Source organism: Columba livia, chromosome 2, assembly GCF_036013475.1.
Source record: "Columba livia isolate bColLiv1 breed racing homer chromosome 2, bColLiv1.pat.W.v2, whole genome shotgun sequence".
Taxonomy (NCBI): domain Eukaryota; kingdom Metazoa; phylum Chordata; class Aves; order Columbiformes; family Columbidae; genus Columba; species Columba livia.
Window position 1 is genome coordinate 72,785,197 of NC_088603.1, and position 14,238 is coordinate 72,799,434.

Consider the following 14,238-nt stretch of genomic DNA (forward strand, 5'->3'; position numbering starts at 1 on the left):
TGTGCTGGAGATCTCAATCAAGATACATCACCAGCTGTGCAAGGTGCTAAGATTCCTTCAAGGGCTGAGACCTAAATTGTTGTCTTTCCTTCTCATCTCTCCATCCTGCTAAGAGATGTTACAAGCCTTGACATTTTGACTTTGCATTTGTTGGCTGAAGCTGTAGACACCCTTCTTCAGATCCAGCCGTGTGGCTGTACACTTTGGTTATACATTGCCACTTCCTTTGGGACTCCACCTCTCCTCAGGTCTGCCACCTCACTACATACCTGACTAATTTTAGGGCATTCACATTGAAATTTGTCAGCGAGACCTCACCCAAGCAGGTAGCTGGTCATTCACAGGTTTGGCAGGAATGTAATGGTGAGTGTGAGGGAAAGTATCTTCATCGGGGTTGGGCAGGATTTGTTAGAGCTCATAGGTTATTCGCCACACAATTACAATTCTGTAAAGCAGATGGTAAAAAGAGATGCCTGACCACCTTTGTACTGCAGAGCCAGCACAACTAAGGAGGGAAAAATGTGGTGGTTATCAAAGTGGATGGATATGTTGAATATAAACAGAGTTGTCGAGAAAAGATGCCAACATACTTTTCAGAGCAGAACCACGCACTCTACAATGACTGAGGCAAATCAGTAAAATTTTTAAAAGCTGGTCAGCTTATTTTCAGCCCTGCAGAAATAAGAGCAGTCACTTCTCCCTCAGCTCTGACCTGCAACGTAAAATCTTCATATGGATAAGAACCACCTTCAAAACCTGAAGATGATCTTCTAGCAGTATTTTGCGAGCAGTGGCAATGGGTCTGCAGGGTCTGCTCCACTGGCTGTGTCAGGTAGGAAGGCAGTCCCTAGGACTCAGGCCACCTCCCAGTTGACCACTGTCCCACTGGTGCTGTGCCTGTTGCGTGGCTTGGCGTGGAAGCTGCATGTAACCTGCTCACCAGCCACAGGGTCCCTGAGAGTCAGGCGCTGGCCAGCCAGAGACCATGGGAAAAGTTCAGAGCTGGCAATCAAACTGGATTTGTTGAATTTTTTGAGTGACGGCATGTTCTTCTAATGTCTTCAGGACATTGGTTTTGTTCCAATATTTGATTCTACTCATTTAATTCTTACTGCACATCCCCGTAACGCACCTCTGAGATTGTTATGTAGGGAAAACCTCTCCTACTGCCTTTTTTCCCAATAGCTGTGAAAGATTTCATGCAGCAGTTGCTCCCCATGATCACTGCTGCCCACCACGAGCCAGGGAAAATACTGTTTCCAAGTGAACACACAACCACCTAATTACCAGAGAATGGCTGGGTTATAGATGGACCGGTGCTTAATGTTCAATAATTTCTTTCTCCCCATTTGTTATCAAACTTAGATCTGCTAATAAATCCTATTCTGAAACCCTGAGTCTTGTCCTGGATTCAGATGGAAGGCACAACTAAATTTTTTCCAAGTTCACAAGAAAAAGCTGACCACATTGACTTGCACTAAATCTTTGAACTAGGACAGATTGTTAGGTTTGGACAGTTGGACTTGTCAGACTTATTTTTGAAGTACTTAATTGTGCAGGCAGAATTGAAACACTGAGTAATTCAGTAAGTTCTGTAAAGCAACCTTTATATTTCTAATGATTCTCTTCTCCTGATGACAAAGTGGGTTTTTATTGTGCATTCTTTCCTGCAGAATTTAATTGCAATGTGTTACCTCACAGAGGTAAATAAAATTAAGGGTTACTGAGCTGCTGAACAAATGGTCGAGCCTTTTTCCACAAAAGCTTCCTGTGATTAATGAAAATACCCTGACACTGACCTCTGCGCTGGCTTCGAGCCAGCTACCAGAAGAGTAAATTACAGGCGGTGTATAAGCTGCAAACACACATGATGAAAAAAGAACACAAGAGACAGCCACTCAAGTCTTTAATTTGGGAGAATGATCCACAGCGATGCTTGCTGCTCAAGTGCTTTCTCGAGACGTAGCATTGGGGAGGACACTGTTAAGAACGGTGGTTTGATTCAGAGGGTTAATGAGTGTCAGTGTGCAAATACCAGTGCTGGTCTTTCTGCTGAGCCAGGGGATGTTTATAGATGTGAATTTTTCAGCAGCTATAAACGGAAGGTCTGTTTGTTTTGTCTGAAGTGCATGGGAAAGGCTTCATCGTCATGCTAGAAATTCAAGGCTAATGGTTTTTTTTAAAAAAAATCCTTAAATTTCAAAGTTCAGCTGAAAATGTCACAGCGCAGCAGGGCAGGCAGAGCACAGCCCTGGTGACGTGCCTGCGCGCCCCTGGTTTGCGAAGGAAGCAGCTCGACACACACATCTACGATTTTATTGCGTTCCAGTCAAGAGGTGCGGCAGTAGATCACATCACCTATTGGCACGGGGACGGCAAACAACACCTCGTACCTTTTTCCTGCAAAACCATCTGCCCCGGCTGGATATGATTGACTGAGAAGTCACGTACTCAGCCTCGTCTATCTCCCCAGTTGGTGGAGAAAAAAAAAATGCAATTCAGGTTTCAGCATTTTTGTAATCCCTCTGAGCCTCCCATTAAATTTGCTCTACTGTGTGGGAAAGGATTAAAGATTCTTTGGGCTCCAAAACGCGGTATACAAAAATTAAGTACTACAGCATGGTTTGTGGTAAGGCAGCAGCTACAATGTATAGCCCGCCACATAACCCAGAGCAGCGAGTTCTCTTTGGATAAGTGACACTTGTTGACAGCTTGAAACTTCTACTGGTAACACGTGCCACAGTTGTGAACGGCCTTTGTTTTAAATATTCTGTATGCAACATACTTTGTAAGCCATTTCAAAAATAATCAGAGTTGTTCATATGCTGTTACTGGCTTAGTTCAGAGTGCCAAAAGAGGGGAGTATTTGCTGGCAAGGAGAACTTCTGTTCCTTCAAGAATGGCTCATAAATCCTCCCTTGTAATAAATATTTCAAGATTAAAATCAATGCATTGCAAGTTTCAGACAAGGCTGTTTATCAAGATGAAATAATTCATTTCCTAAAAGGCAATATTATTTACATTTTATGGGAGTGTGGGCATAGACGAGAAATTTTTATTTAAGAGCTGCCAGGACTTTTTCCCCTCAAAAACGGTAAACGAAAAATGCCAAAAAATTTCTGTCCCTAATATTTTACCATTTTGAGAGCCTGACTTGCTGTCAGCCTTAGTTTTTGTGGTATTAAATTCTACTGAATACATTGTGCTTAGTGTAATTAAGAATCTAGCCCTTTTTGTCCTGACTCCATAACTAATACGTGAACTTTTTTGTGAGCCTGTGTAAAGGACACAGAGCCACTCACTGTGTGCCCAGCCCTTGGGGAGAAAGTGGGGGCAAGAAAGGGCATAATAGATATTCAACATTAGACTCCGAAATTCATACTTTTAAAATAAATGTTGTCTTCTGCATTAACATGCATTACCCTGCTCGCATGAAACCTCTTTCCACATCTCAGCTGTGAAGCGAAGAGCTGTGTGTGCCTACCAATACATATCTGGCTACAATTCACCAGTGTTACAATGCAGGCTAGAAAGTACCAAAGAACACGGTGATTCAAAGCATCAATGTTGCGTTTTTGTCATTGTTCATTTCCTCTTGAACTAGAAAGCAGAAATACATGAGGTGTGAATACCCTCTCATGAGCAAGAGGTCGCTTACAGTGTGTGTAAAATGTTACTGCTGAACTAGCTGTGTAACTGTTTTTACCATTTGTAAGGCAAATTCAATTAGGGTTCCAAATGAACTGGGAAACAATACCACCCCATGAAATTTATATCTAGGTTCTCCACCCAAAGAGCATCTCTTTATTTTTCATTGCATTATTATTTTCCTTTTTCTAAACATACAGCCTGTTTGCTTTTCCTCTGTAGTAACTTTTAATGTTTGTTTTTAATATGATCCTTTGAATGGTATTCCTGAATGTCATTATTTCAGGGTTTTGTACATGCAGATATTTTACGTATCCGTTATTTTTCTTAAGGTCTAGGCTGGTAGTAGTACTATTTACAAAAACAATGTGTATAGAAAGAAAAATGTCATTATGATAAAGCTTAATATATGGCCTACTCGGTTCTTGGTTTGCTTTTAATCTCTCTTGTGAAGCTGAAATTATAACCTGTTTACTTTCCCGGTTCACTTTCTGATATTGTGGTTCGATTGCAGGTTACTATTGGCCAGCTGTATTCCACGCAGAAATTGGTTATTGAGGGTCCAGGAAACACATAGCTGTGAGAAGACTCTGATCCTGAAGCAACACTGGACCATCTTCAGCATCCTACAGTGCCACATACAGATGCATAAAGTCACTGCACGTCGGAGCTTTTCTGTTTAGCAGAAGAAATGTCTGAGAGACTCAGTTTTTGGCAACCAAAGTATTTGCTAATGGTTCACATGTTCTAAAATATATTGCTGTGATTTATAATAGTATATAAGGTAGTCTTGGTATCTGTTTGCTTGTATGTCCCATGTGATTAAATAGTTCCTACCCTACTTTGACAATAAAACTTCATTGAACTACCTGGAACCAGATACATTATTCTGCTGCTGCCCTTTTCTCTCACTGAGCATGAAAGATGTGTTAGATTTAAACCCCCTCACCTGCTCACTAAGTCTTTATTGATCCCATTTCTTTTAAAACTACACAGCATCTGATTTGAATCACTAAAGACATAGTTAATTTTAAATATTAAAATCAGAGATGATCAGAGTTTTTGGCTCCTGGACCTTGATACTTACAAAAATATCACAAGCTGCACTGTGTGGTTTCTTTAAAGAACATCCCTTGACATTTCGGGAGGTGACATAAAACTTTCTCTAATTCTTTCTTGAGTTTCCAAGAGTTAATAACCACCCTCATCCTCCTTTTAACACTTAACAGATCAGAATAGCAGAATGTAAGACTTGCATCACCAAGGCTTGGGAGATTTAAAGTATATTTTCACCACCAGGTCCTTTTCTAAATTTGTGGAGGTGAAGGTATTAGCAGAAAGTACCACATCACTTCATGCAAGGTTTCCCTTTTTCACAAAGCTCCTGAATTTTGCAGGAGAAAAAGAACCTGACTATGAAAATAGCTCATGTGCTGTAAGTCCATAAATTAGCAGCAAGCTTTACCCAGCAAAGTGGAATGCTCAGTGTGGTGTTTTATTGCTTTTTATTAAATCTGTAGAATAATCAACACTTTAAAGACAATTTGTTAAAAAAAAAAAAAATGAAGGTTTTTGTCAGGTTCTGTTGAAGTCATTGCTGTGCTTCAATTTGTTTTCTATTATAAATTTGCAAACAAATAAGGCATTGCAAAGCTGGTTTAATGGCATACAAAAGAAAGCTTCGTTTGTTTTTCCCCAGGGTATTGTTGTGGGGTTTTTTTAAGAAGAGAAACAGAAACTCAAAACTAATTACATGGCACTGTCTCCTTTTAAAACCTCCTCTTATTTTTCTTCGCAAAATTCATCTTTGTTTAGAACTTCTATTGTTTTGCATTGTGCATGCTGTGTGATAGCATTATTAAAGCTGACGATAGATAAAGTGTCTAATGTAGAACAAACTCCCATGTCTTACTACCATTTAAAGTGTATTTTATAATTTTGTACAGTTAGATTTAAATGTATAGTAATGTGTTCCATTAACAACACTGTAGTGTACAGAATAAGATACTGTGACTACTTGAGTCTACGAATGTAGCCTCCATTTTCACCTTCAAATAAAAGGCAAATACAGTAATAATTCATCTCGTATTAGGTGTGTAAGTATTGCAATGTAAATTGCTTTTAGTGAACATTTTATTGAAATGGAATTTAATTATTCTAATAGGTAAAATACATTAGATTATGTATTTTAATCTCCACATGCACAACTGGATAATGAAGTGCACTTAGTTAATGGTGAAAGTGTAGGGGAAGAAAGGTTTGATTACTATTTAAGCTTCCAGCAAATATAAAGAAATGGAATAACATCTTACACTTTGAGAGGACAAAGGCTTGGAAGGGCTGCCAGTTTTATACTCTAAAAACTTGGTCCCTTAAATATTACATGCAAAATCCTTGTTTAAAACAGCTTAATTACTAGAACAGGCACTGCATACCAATTCAGTATCTGAGAATGTATGCTAGGAAACAAAATAAACATCCTTATAAATAGTGTAGTCCTATTTTATGAACAGGGACAACTCCACCAGTAACATTTTCACTACTTAAAAATAAGGGTTTGTTTTCAAATAGAAGCCCTTTAAATACATAATAATGTTTTCCAAGATACCAGTGCATTTCCAGTTATGTTCCTTGTTGTTCAGTTTCCACCGAGAATACAACTGTAGATGGTACATGCTGCAATATAGGCATGCAGTCGTGCAAATGTGAAATTTCATGTTAATTCCCTTAAAAGCATGAGGGAGAATACTCCTCCATTAATGCCTGAAGATTCTGTCATTGAGTTTTTGTGGTAGATGCAACAATACTGCTCTCCTAATTCATGCCCCCTGCTCCTACTTTGTGCCCCAAAGTCACCACTCAGATTCTCTCTCAGCCATTTGTACCTGCAACGGAGCACTAGTAACCTTCAGGATGCATTCTACAGAGTGGACACATCAAGAAAAATATAAATAAAATTCAGGATCTTTCCTCTCCCTCCCCAGTCCTTAGTCCAGATGCTACAGCAGCTCACTTTTCCAGTCAGGGAAAAATCAGTTCATGTTCCAAATTAACCATCAGCTTACCATACATAAGTTTAATACGTTACTTATTAGAAGTAAAGTAAGAAAACTTCTCCCGCTAAGGACCAAAAAAACCTCTGTAATATTGTTAACAAAACTGCAAAGCTAGCAAAGGTTATTGGCATTTACTACTCAAACCCCACACAGTCACTGCATTTTAGGTGTCTGTTCCCTCTGTTTCAGATTCCTTTCCTCACCAACACACGTAAGTGCACCCTCCATTAGTGTTAGTTATGTATATCGGTTGTACACAATTGGAAGATACCTAGAAATATTTTTTTTTCCCTGCCCAATGTGCATTTTAAGTAAATTTTGTCGTAACATACCCAGTTCTGTATAAAAGCATAGCTTCCCAAATGCTTTATCACTAAAATCCTACGAGCTACAGAAGGAAAACACTTAGAAACCGCATCTAGCTTAGGAAGCCTGGCGCAGAAATAATATTTGTGGGCTGGGATGACGTTAGTGTTATGTTTGGATCCACTTGCCCTGTCCTTGCCCTTGGCTGGGCATGTGCTCATCGTCACGGATGGAGACTGTGGAGCTGGCACCGCGGTCCAGCCTCGGAGCCGCCGCGCTCTTACGGCCGCACCTTCCCTGCTTCACCAATTCCGTTTACGTTGCAATACCCATTAAATCTCCCTCTCTCGGCACGCTGCCAGGAGCTTTGTTGGATTTTGTCAAAGCAGTGTAAACAACAGGAACAGTTAAAACACAAAGGAATGATCCCGTGACTTATGTGCCATGTCCGCCATTTTTAAAAGTATAACCTTTTTCCTTAGAACAGAAGGGAGCTCAATAAATATCTTTTACTAAAGCTGCGATGTCTTGGCAAAACAAGCTTGCTTTTGTATTATATGACAAATGTTTGTCTGTTCCTCATTTTAGCAAACTGTTAACTTTAGCAGTGTGCACCAAAACTTGAACGTTTACAGTACTGAAGTTTGTCATGAATTTTACAGTAGAAACTTGGAAAGAGCACCCTGAAAGAAAAAAAAAAAAAATAATAAAAAAACCCCATTTGTTTAATATTAGTAACTGTTTAAAGGGCAGGCATTTCTGTTGAGTGTTATGACTTCTCAAGAGATTTTACTGCAATTGAAAGCTCAGTTTCAAGATGTCCAGCTATATCGGAGGTGGAGCTGTCCTGGAGGAAAGCAACACAAGAGAGAAACGTGTGAACACTTTATTGAAATAGACTAAGAAGGATTTTGACTTACTACTCACATATCTAGAAAGGTATTTCTATATAAAACTTTACCAAGTTTCCAGGCATTAAAAGCATTCCTTTCACCCTTTAACGTCAGCAGGTAGAAGAACAATTTTATGGAGAAGTACCAGCCCCTCAGCTTACTTTCTGTAATGCACATAACTGCATCTCTGGATACTCAGCAAGGACCATACATACACATGAACAGAGCCATGAAAGAGCTGCGCACTGACTGTTTTCCTGAGTTTTCCATAATGATCTACAGTGAAATCCTGGCATTATTCACGTCAGGAGTATAGTGACGGCTTTGTTGCACAATTCTTAAAACAGGCATAATTATTTCATACTTGTAGGAATGTTTTGCTTGATGAGTTTTATAAAAAAGGAGGAAGGTGTGTAGCTCTTTTACTGAGAGTTTACATTCTTAGTTTTTTCAGTATTTTAAAGAAGAGTGGAGGAGCCCTTAGTGTGGAAACAGGAAAAGTGAGAGAGAAGCCAATAGTTTTTCCAATGCTGTGTATTTTCTACTACTGTAAGAGGAACTCTCAAACCTGTTTCACAAATGCACGCACCCTCAAAGGATTCTGCCACTTACACAGGAAATTAAGTATCATCAGTGTGTTGCAAGAGATGCTTCTTTCTAAACTACTTACCTTTTCTACTGCTAAGCCCAGTATCTACTGAAGCTTTGCGACAGGCAGAAGTGATGGTAAGTAGTGCATTCAAATGATGACTATTCTGTGCTCAGAGAACTATGGAGACCTCTGAAGAATGTACAGGCTTTCCACTGAAAGAGTGCACCACATAAATATTTATACCAGTCTTTGGCAAATATGCTAATCCAAGGCAAGTAATTTTCCCTCTCTTAAAAAGAATAATGAAAAACAATTAAGGTGATTTAATTACTGCCATGCATAGACAGCAGATTTTGAACTCTTGACAGATGAACATCCATCACGGTGCCATGTTTTCCTAACCCCGTAACACAAGACTCTGAACAGCATAGACAATTAAACCTAGAGCATTTCCCTTACCTTCCCACAGCACTTTGGGCTGGATCCAAATCCCAGAGAAGCCAATGGGAGCAGAAGCCAGGCTTTTCGAGTCCTGACTGAAAGCCCCAGCTTTAAATAAAACAGGAGTAGTTTGCATGCAAGTTTGCAGTTCTTCATGACACCAAAGTAAATTTAGCTTCACAGTCCTTTTCTGGATCATTTAAATCTGAATTTAAATGCAAGTGTAGGGTGCAAGTAATTGCTTAAGGAAGTTTTAACTTTGTTGTCCTTCACAGTTACCCACTGTAGAGGTTCAACTATATGAAACTTTTTGGTTTATATACACCTATTAAACCATTTGGCAGCTATTTCTCTCCTGTGTCCTTAATCCATGGCGAGGGGGACCAGAAATCTGCCTCAACTGAAAATCTTTGGAGCTGGAGTTCTTTCCAAGAGTGCTAACAAATCTCTCATTGCACAAGTTGGGGCAGGGACACTGTTTATGAACACATCCTCCAGAAGTTATGCTCTGAATTTCTGTAAAGCCTTCCATTAACAGTTAATGAAACCAAACGAGAAGAGTGATTCACTTCATGTTTTACTCTCTCAGGCCTTTTGATTTTATAGAACTGCTTCATTTTGAATAAATTTCTTTGAGAATAAAGTTGCAATTATGCGATGTATCTCAACCTGTGACCGTGAGCACCAGCCCCCTCCCTGCTTTGCTGACACGAGCTTGCTGGCATTTGGTACATGCGTGGTCCAGATCTGACTTTTACAGTGCTGCCTGATGTAATCTTGCATTTCTATAGCCCCCTATAACCTCGACTGTGAAAATACAGAGAACGGGGTGTAAGCAGTCTTTGAAACCTGCTTTGGAGATCTATGCTTGTATATCATTGTAAAAGTACAAAAATGCACTGTCCATTAAAGCATTTTGATTCTCATCTGAGGGTCCTACTTTTCTTTCACAAAAAGCAATTCTTAATATTAAAAGCTGTTTACCTGTTATTGAAGCACAAAAACATTGTGCTTTAATTATTACACTTTGCAGGATTTTAGACTGGCACCAGTTTTCAGAAGTGCTCAAAAGCATTTTACTGTTCAGTCTCAACAGTCTTGCCTGTAGTTTACAGCACACCAGAGAATACTTCTAGCCCTCCACCAACAAGCGCAATGGGCTGGGATTCCTCAAGGTACCAGCCCTGCACCTCTGCCCAGACACCGCCATGAGAATACGGCTACTCCTTTAAGTTTTGTTTAAGGAGAGACCCCCCTCCTTTCGCTTCTTTTTTTTTGACAAAGTTTCCTTCTTCTCTGAAGCTATTAATAAACAAAGCACGGAATAAGGAATGGGCCTCAAATATTACATCGTACTTAAATGAAGAATCGATCTTAATGCTGTAAGCATCACATACCATCTATTCCATTGACAAAAGTATCTGAAGAAAGACTAACAATACCAGATTATTCCATGTAATATCCTGTAATGCACGATAGTTTTAAAGCAAACTTGTGTAGGGAAGTAGTCGAGTTCGCTGTTCTCCCTTAAACCTTCACGCTTTTAGCAAGAGTTTACATGTTACATGGAAAACAACAGTAAGAACTTCATCTGTTTGCATGCACAGAGCTATTACTCCCTGGATTTTTTAAGCAATTGGTAGTAGTCTAACAGCAAGATGGTTTCTGAAGGAATTAAACATCTCTTTATTTGGCTGTATGCTCACACTATGGCTTATGTACACATGCTTTTAGGTTGCGAGGGGGGCAGGCTGTGCTTCAGCAGCAGTGTATGTGTTAGCAAAACTGCGACAACTTTCGTTTGAAGCTCCCTGTGCTTCACATTTTTTCCCCAAAAAAACCCTGCTTCCAGCTCTGATTCTCCACCAGGTCTCTCAAGAGGCAGGTTATCTGAAGACCTACTTTCAAGTACATGGAATTTTATAGGGAAGCAAATTTTTCTAAGGTGCTCATTATGGGCTTTGAGATGTTTTACATCTTCAGAGAAAATGAAGACCTGAGAAAACTCACAGTGTGTTCTGTTTTCAAAAGGAAAAAAAAAAAAAAAACTCCCAGGGTCTTGCTGAAGAACATAAAACCACATCAGCACATTTTCTGCATTCTGACAATGTCGTATTATTTTTTCATCCAAAAATTAACTCAAATTTTTGAGTTATTGTATCAGAAGAAAACAAGCAGAGTCAAAGCCACAGAAGAGCCAGAACAAAATTCAACCTGTGTATGTTCTGCCTGTGCTAGTAAAGTTTCCTGACATCGCGGCTCTGCACAAGATGCCTGTCACACGAGTGTACTGGGCTGTCAGGTACTTACTTACACAGCGACTTGCCTTTCAGCTACAGCCCCAAAAGCCACCAAGGATCAGGCAATGTCACTGGTTATCATGAGGCGCATGAACAGCCTGAGCCCCTCTGCACCGCACACGTTAGGGCAGGGGGACAAGCAGGTTGCGAAATGAAGAAGTATCCAGTCACGTTTTGCTATACAGAAAGAAAAGATTTGTAATGGTGAGCTTTTAAACTTTTTTAAAGCTTTTTTATTCTTACAAACCCATTTTCATTGGTACTTTTTGCATAATTTCAGGACTTGGGACACCAGTAGCCAACCTCTAGGCTTGCAACGCAAGAATGAAGACTATTGAAATCATTTCAAGTGTCCAGCGCTGTAAAGTCCAACAGTGTGCACAATAAACCCCTTCCCCACCAACATACAAATACTGAAAAATATGTAGCAAAATAAGCCAAATAAATTAGAAATACTTGAGAAATATGGTGCAAAATGTAACATAAGGAGAGCTGATCTAAGGCACTTGTTTTCATTCACTACCGAGGACACCCTCTCTATATCGCACTGTCACTCGTAAGTGAGAAGGTCATCCAAATCAGTCACTGCTCCCCAAACCTCAAAGTACAGAACTATGTGTGAGACAGACACTATCTTTTACTTTTCAGTGCATTACCCAAAGGTGTTACCAAAGTTCTCCTGATAAACCCAGCACTGGCATATATTTTAACTCCTTTGTCTCAGTTTTAGACTTGTCAGTTGTGTGAGAAGAAGTCAACAGTCTATTTTAAGCAAAACCATTTTTGCAGAAGTCCCTGTTGGCTGCTATTAGCCAGATGGGATCTACACAGAAGCCTGGGGAAGGTGGGGAGCGGTATCAAAGTGTGCTGAATGACAAAAACCAGAGCAGCCCAGTCCGGCCCCAGATCCAGCCCCAAAACAGACTGCCTGTTGTTCAGAGCCACCACAGGCAGAGCAAAGGTGGGACGGGCATGCAAGCCTGTCATGAGTTTGACAGGTGCTCACAACAGTGAATTGTATTGTTATGGAGTCCATTGAACTAAAAAAAAGAATAATAATAAAAAGGACAAAGCACACCATTGCTGTTGCAGTATTATGTCCTTGAAATGGATGTGAGAATGGGAAAACTGGGATGCTGAGTTAAACCTGTAGCGAAAGTGCCATTAAGTTTTCACACAAGTGTTCCATGCATCTCTCACTAATCGGGTAAGTGAAGTCAAGCCCAAATCAAGACCTCAAAAATTCACTTCAAGAGGGGAAACACAAAGCCCACACTACTCAGTCACCTTGTTCTCTCCAAAAGAAAACAAAAAAGAAAAAAAAAGGAAAAGGATTCCACAAGCCACAGCAATGAGAGGCTACGCACATCCGTGTTTCGGGTGGTCTCCGGGACGGGTGCCTCGCCGCGCTGGCTGTCGCCTTCCCAAGACGGGCCTCAGCGTGCGGGGCTGCGGCGGCGCCCCCTGCCCGGCCGGGCCGCCCCGGTTCCCCTCGCCCGGCCGGCATCAGTAGCGGGGGACGGCGGGGGGCGGCGGGCTGCCGGCGGCGGGGGGAGCCGCGGGGCCGGCCCCGGGGGAGCCGCAGCACCGCAGCGTGTAATTGCGGCCGCCGTTGTTGTCCCAGTACTCGCCCTGCGGGCTGCGGTAGCGGATGGCGAAGTGGAGGGACGAGCCCTCCCGCAGGCTCGGCGGGACGCACAGGCTGAAGTTGTAGCGCTCGGCGGGAGAGTCGCCGGCGGCCACCGGGGCCGGGGGCAGGGGGGCGGCTGGGACGTCCACGAAGGACAGCCACTCGTTGAAGGTGTAGCGCACCGTCACCTCCTTGGGGCCGGGGCAGCCCAGCACTTGCACCGTGCCCCGCACGTCGGTGGGTGCCGGGGGTCGCCCCAGCCGCTCCAAGCAGACGCGCTGCCGCCGCAGCCGCTCGGCGCTGGGCTCGCCGCCGTCGGGGAAGTCGGGCACCAGGCGCAGGGCCGGCGGCGGGGCTTCGTCGCCGGGAGGCTGCGAGACCCCCTCGTCGGCGGGCGGGTTCTGCAGGCGGGACAGCGCGGCGGACGGCACTTGCGGCTCCTCGGCCTCGCTGAAGTGCTTGACGCTGGCAAGGCTCAGCCCCAGCGAGTCGGCGAACTGCACCCGCTTCTTGCACTTGCTGCAGCAGCCTTCGCCCGCCGCCGCTTCTTCCTCCTCCTCCTCTTCCTCTTCCTCCCCCTCCTCCCGCCGCTCGCCGGGGCCGGGGGACGGCGGCCGCCCGCAGCGGCGCAGCTCCAGTAGGAGCAGCCGCTGCTCCCCGGCCGCCTCTCGCTTGGCGTCGCGGGGCACCGTCGGGGCCGCGCCGCGGAACCTCCGCTCCTCCGCCGCCAGCTCCTGCCGCGGGCGTGCGGGGCTCGCCATGGCGGGGCGCCCCGCTGGGCCCCTCCCGGCCGCCCCTGTGGCGGCAGGCAGACGGGCCGGCACCGCTTTATCCGGAGCCCCCGCCGCAGGCCCCGGGGTGGGGGGCGCGCCCCCCCGCCAGGCCCGGAGCCTCCCCGCAGGGCTGGGGCGGCCGCGGCGCTTCGGGCGGGGGCGGGACCTCCCGGGACGGGCAATACGGAAACATCAGCGGCCGCGACGGGCGGCCCCGCACGTCCTCCCGCCCGCAGCCCGCCGCCGGGGCCGCCGTTACCACGGCGCGGAGGAGAGAGCTGCGAGCAACGCTGCCTGGCGTGTGGGCTGTGAAGGAGAGAAGGGAAGAAACGACAGCCGCATCCGCGGAGCCAGCCGTGCCGGCGGTTGCCCCCCTGCAACCAGGCCGGGGGAAAGCGCGAGGTCATGGTCTGCTGGCGCAGGCTTTATTATTATAATTCATTATTATCACCATCATTATTTAAGCTTCAACTCATCGAGAGATACCCCGAGGAAAACGCCCGGAGGGTCAGGATTAAGCAGGACGTCCCCCAGCACCGCGCTGGCATCACGGCAGAGCTACAGCCCCGGCCCCGCGGCGAGGGCGGGCGGCGGCGGGG

At 44.0% G+C, this 14,238-nt stretch overlaps 2 protein-coding genes across 4 annotated transcripts in view; one reads left to right on the plus strand and one right to left on the minus strand.

Annotated features, from left to right (window-relative positions):
- Positions 1 to 5,725, plus strand: part of LYRM4 (LYR motif containing 4) — a 90,843-nt gene extending 85,118 nt beyond the window's left edge. For all 3 annotated transcript variants that reach the window (XR_010470293.1, XR_010470292.1, XM_065052489.1), the window contains one exon: positions 4,163 to 5,725. Coding sequence is in view for 1 of the 3 variants with exons in the window: in XM_065052489.1 (XP_064908561.1) it covers positions 4,163 to 4,225 (63 nt within the window). In the remaining 2 variants the exon portion in view is untranslated. The remainder of the gene's footprint in view (positions 1 to 4,162) is intronic.
- A 5,716-nt stretch (positions 5,726 to 11,441) lies between these two features.
- Positions 11,442 to 13,950, minus strand: PPP1R3G (protein phosphatase 1 regulatory subunit 3G). Its single transcript, XM_065052488.1, has one exon. The coding sequence runs from the start codon at positions 13,625 to 13,627 to the stop codon at positions 12,743 to 12,745; it is 885 nt and encodes a 294-aa protein (XP_064908560.1). The 5' UTR covers positions 13,628 to 13,950; the 3' UTR covers positions 11,442 to 12,742.
- Positions 13,951 to 14,238: the final 288 nt, after the last annotated feature.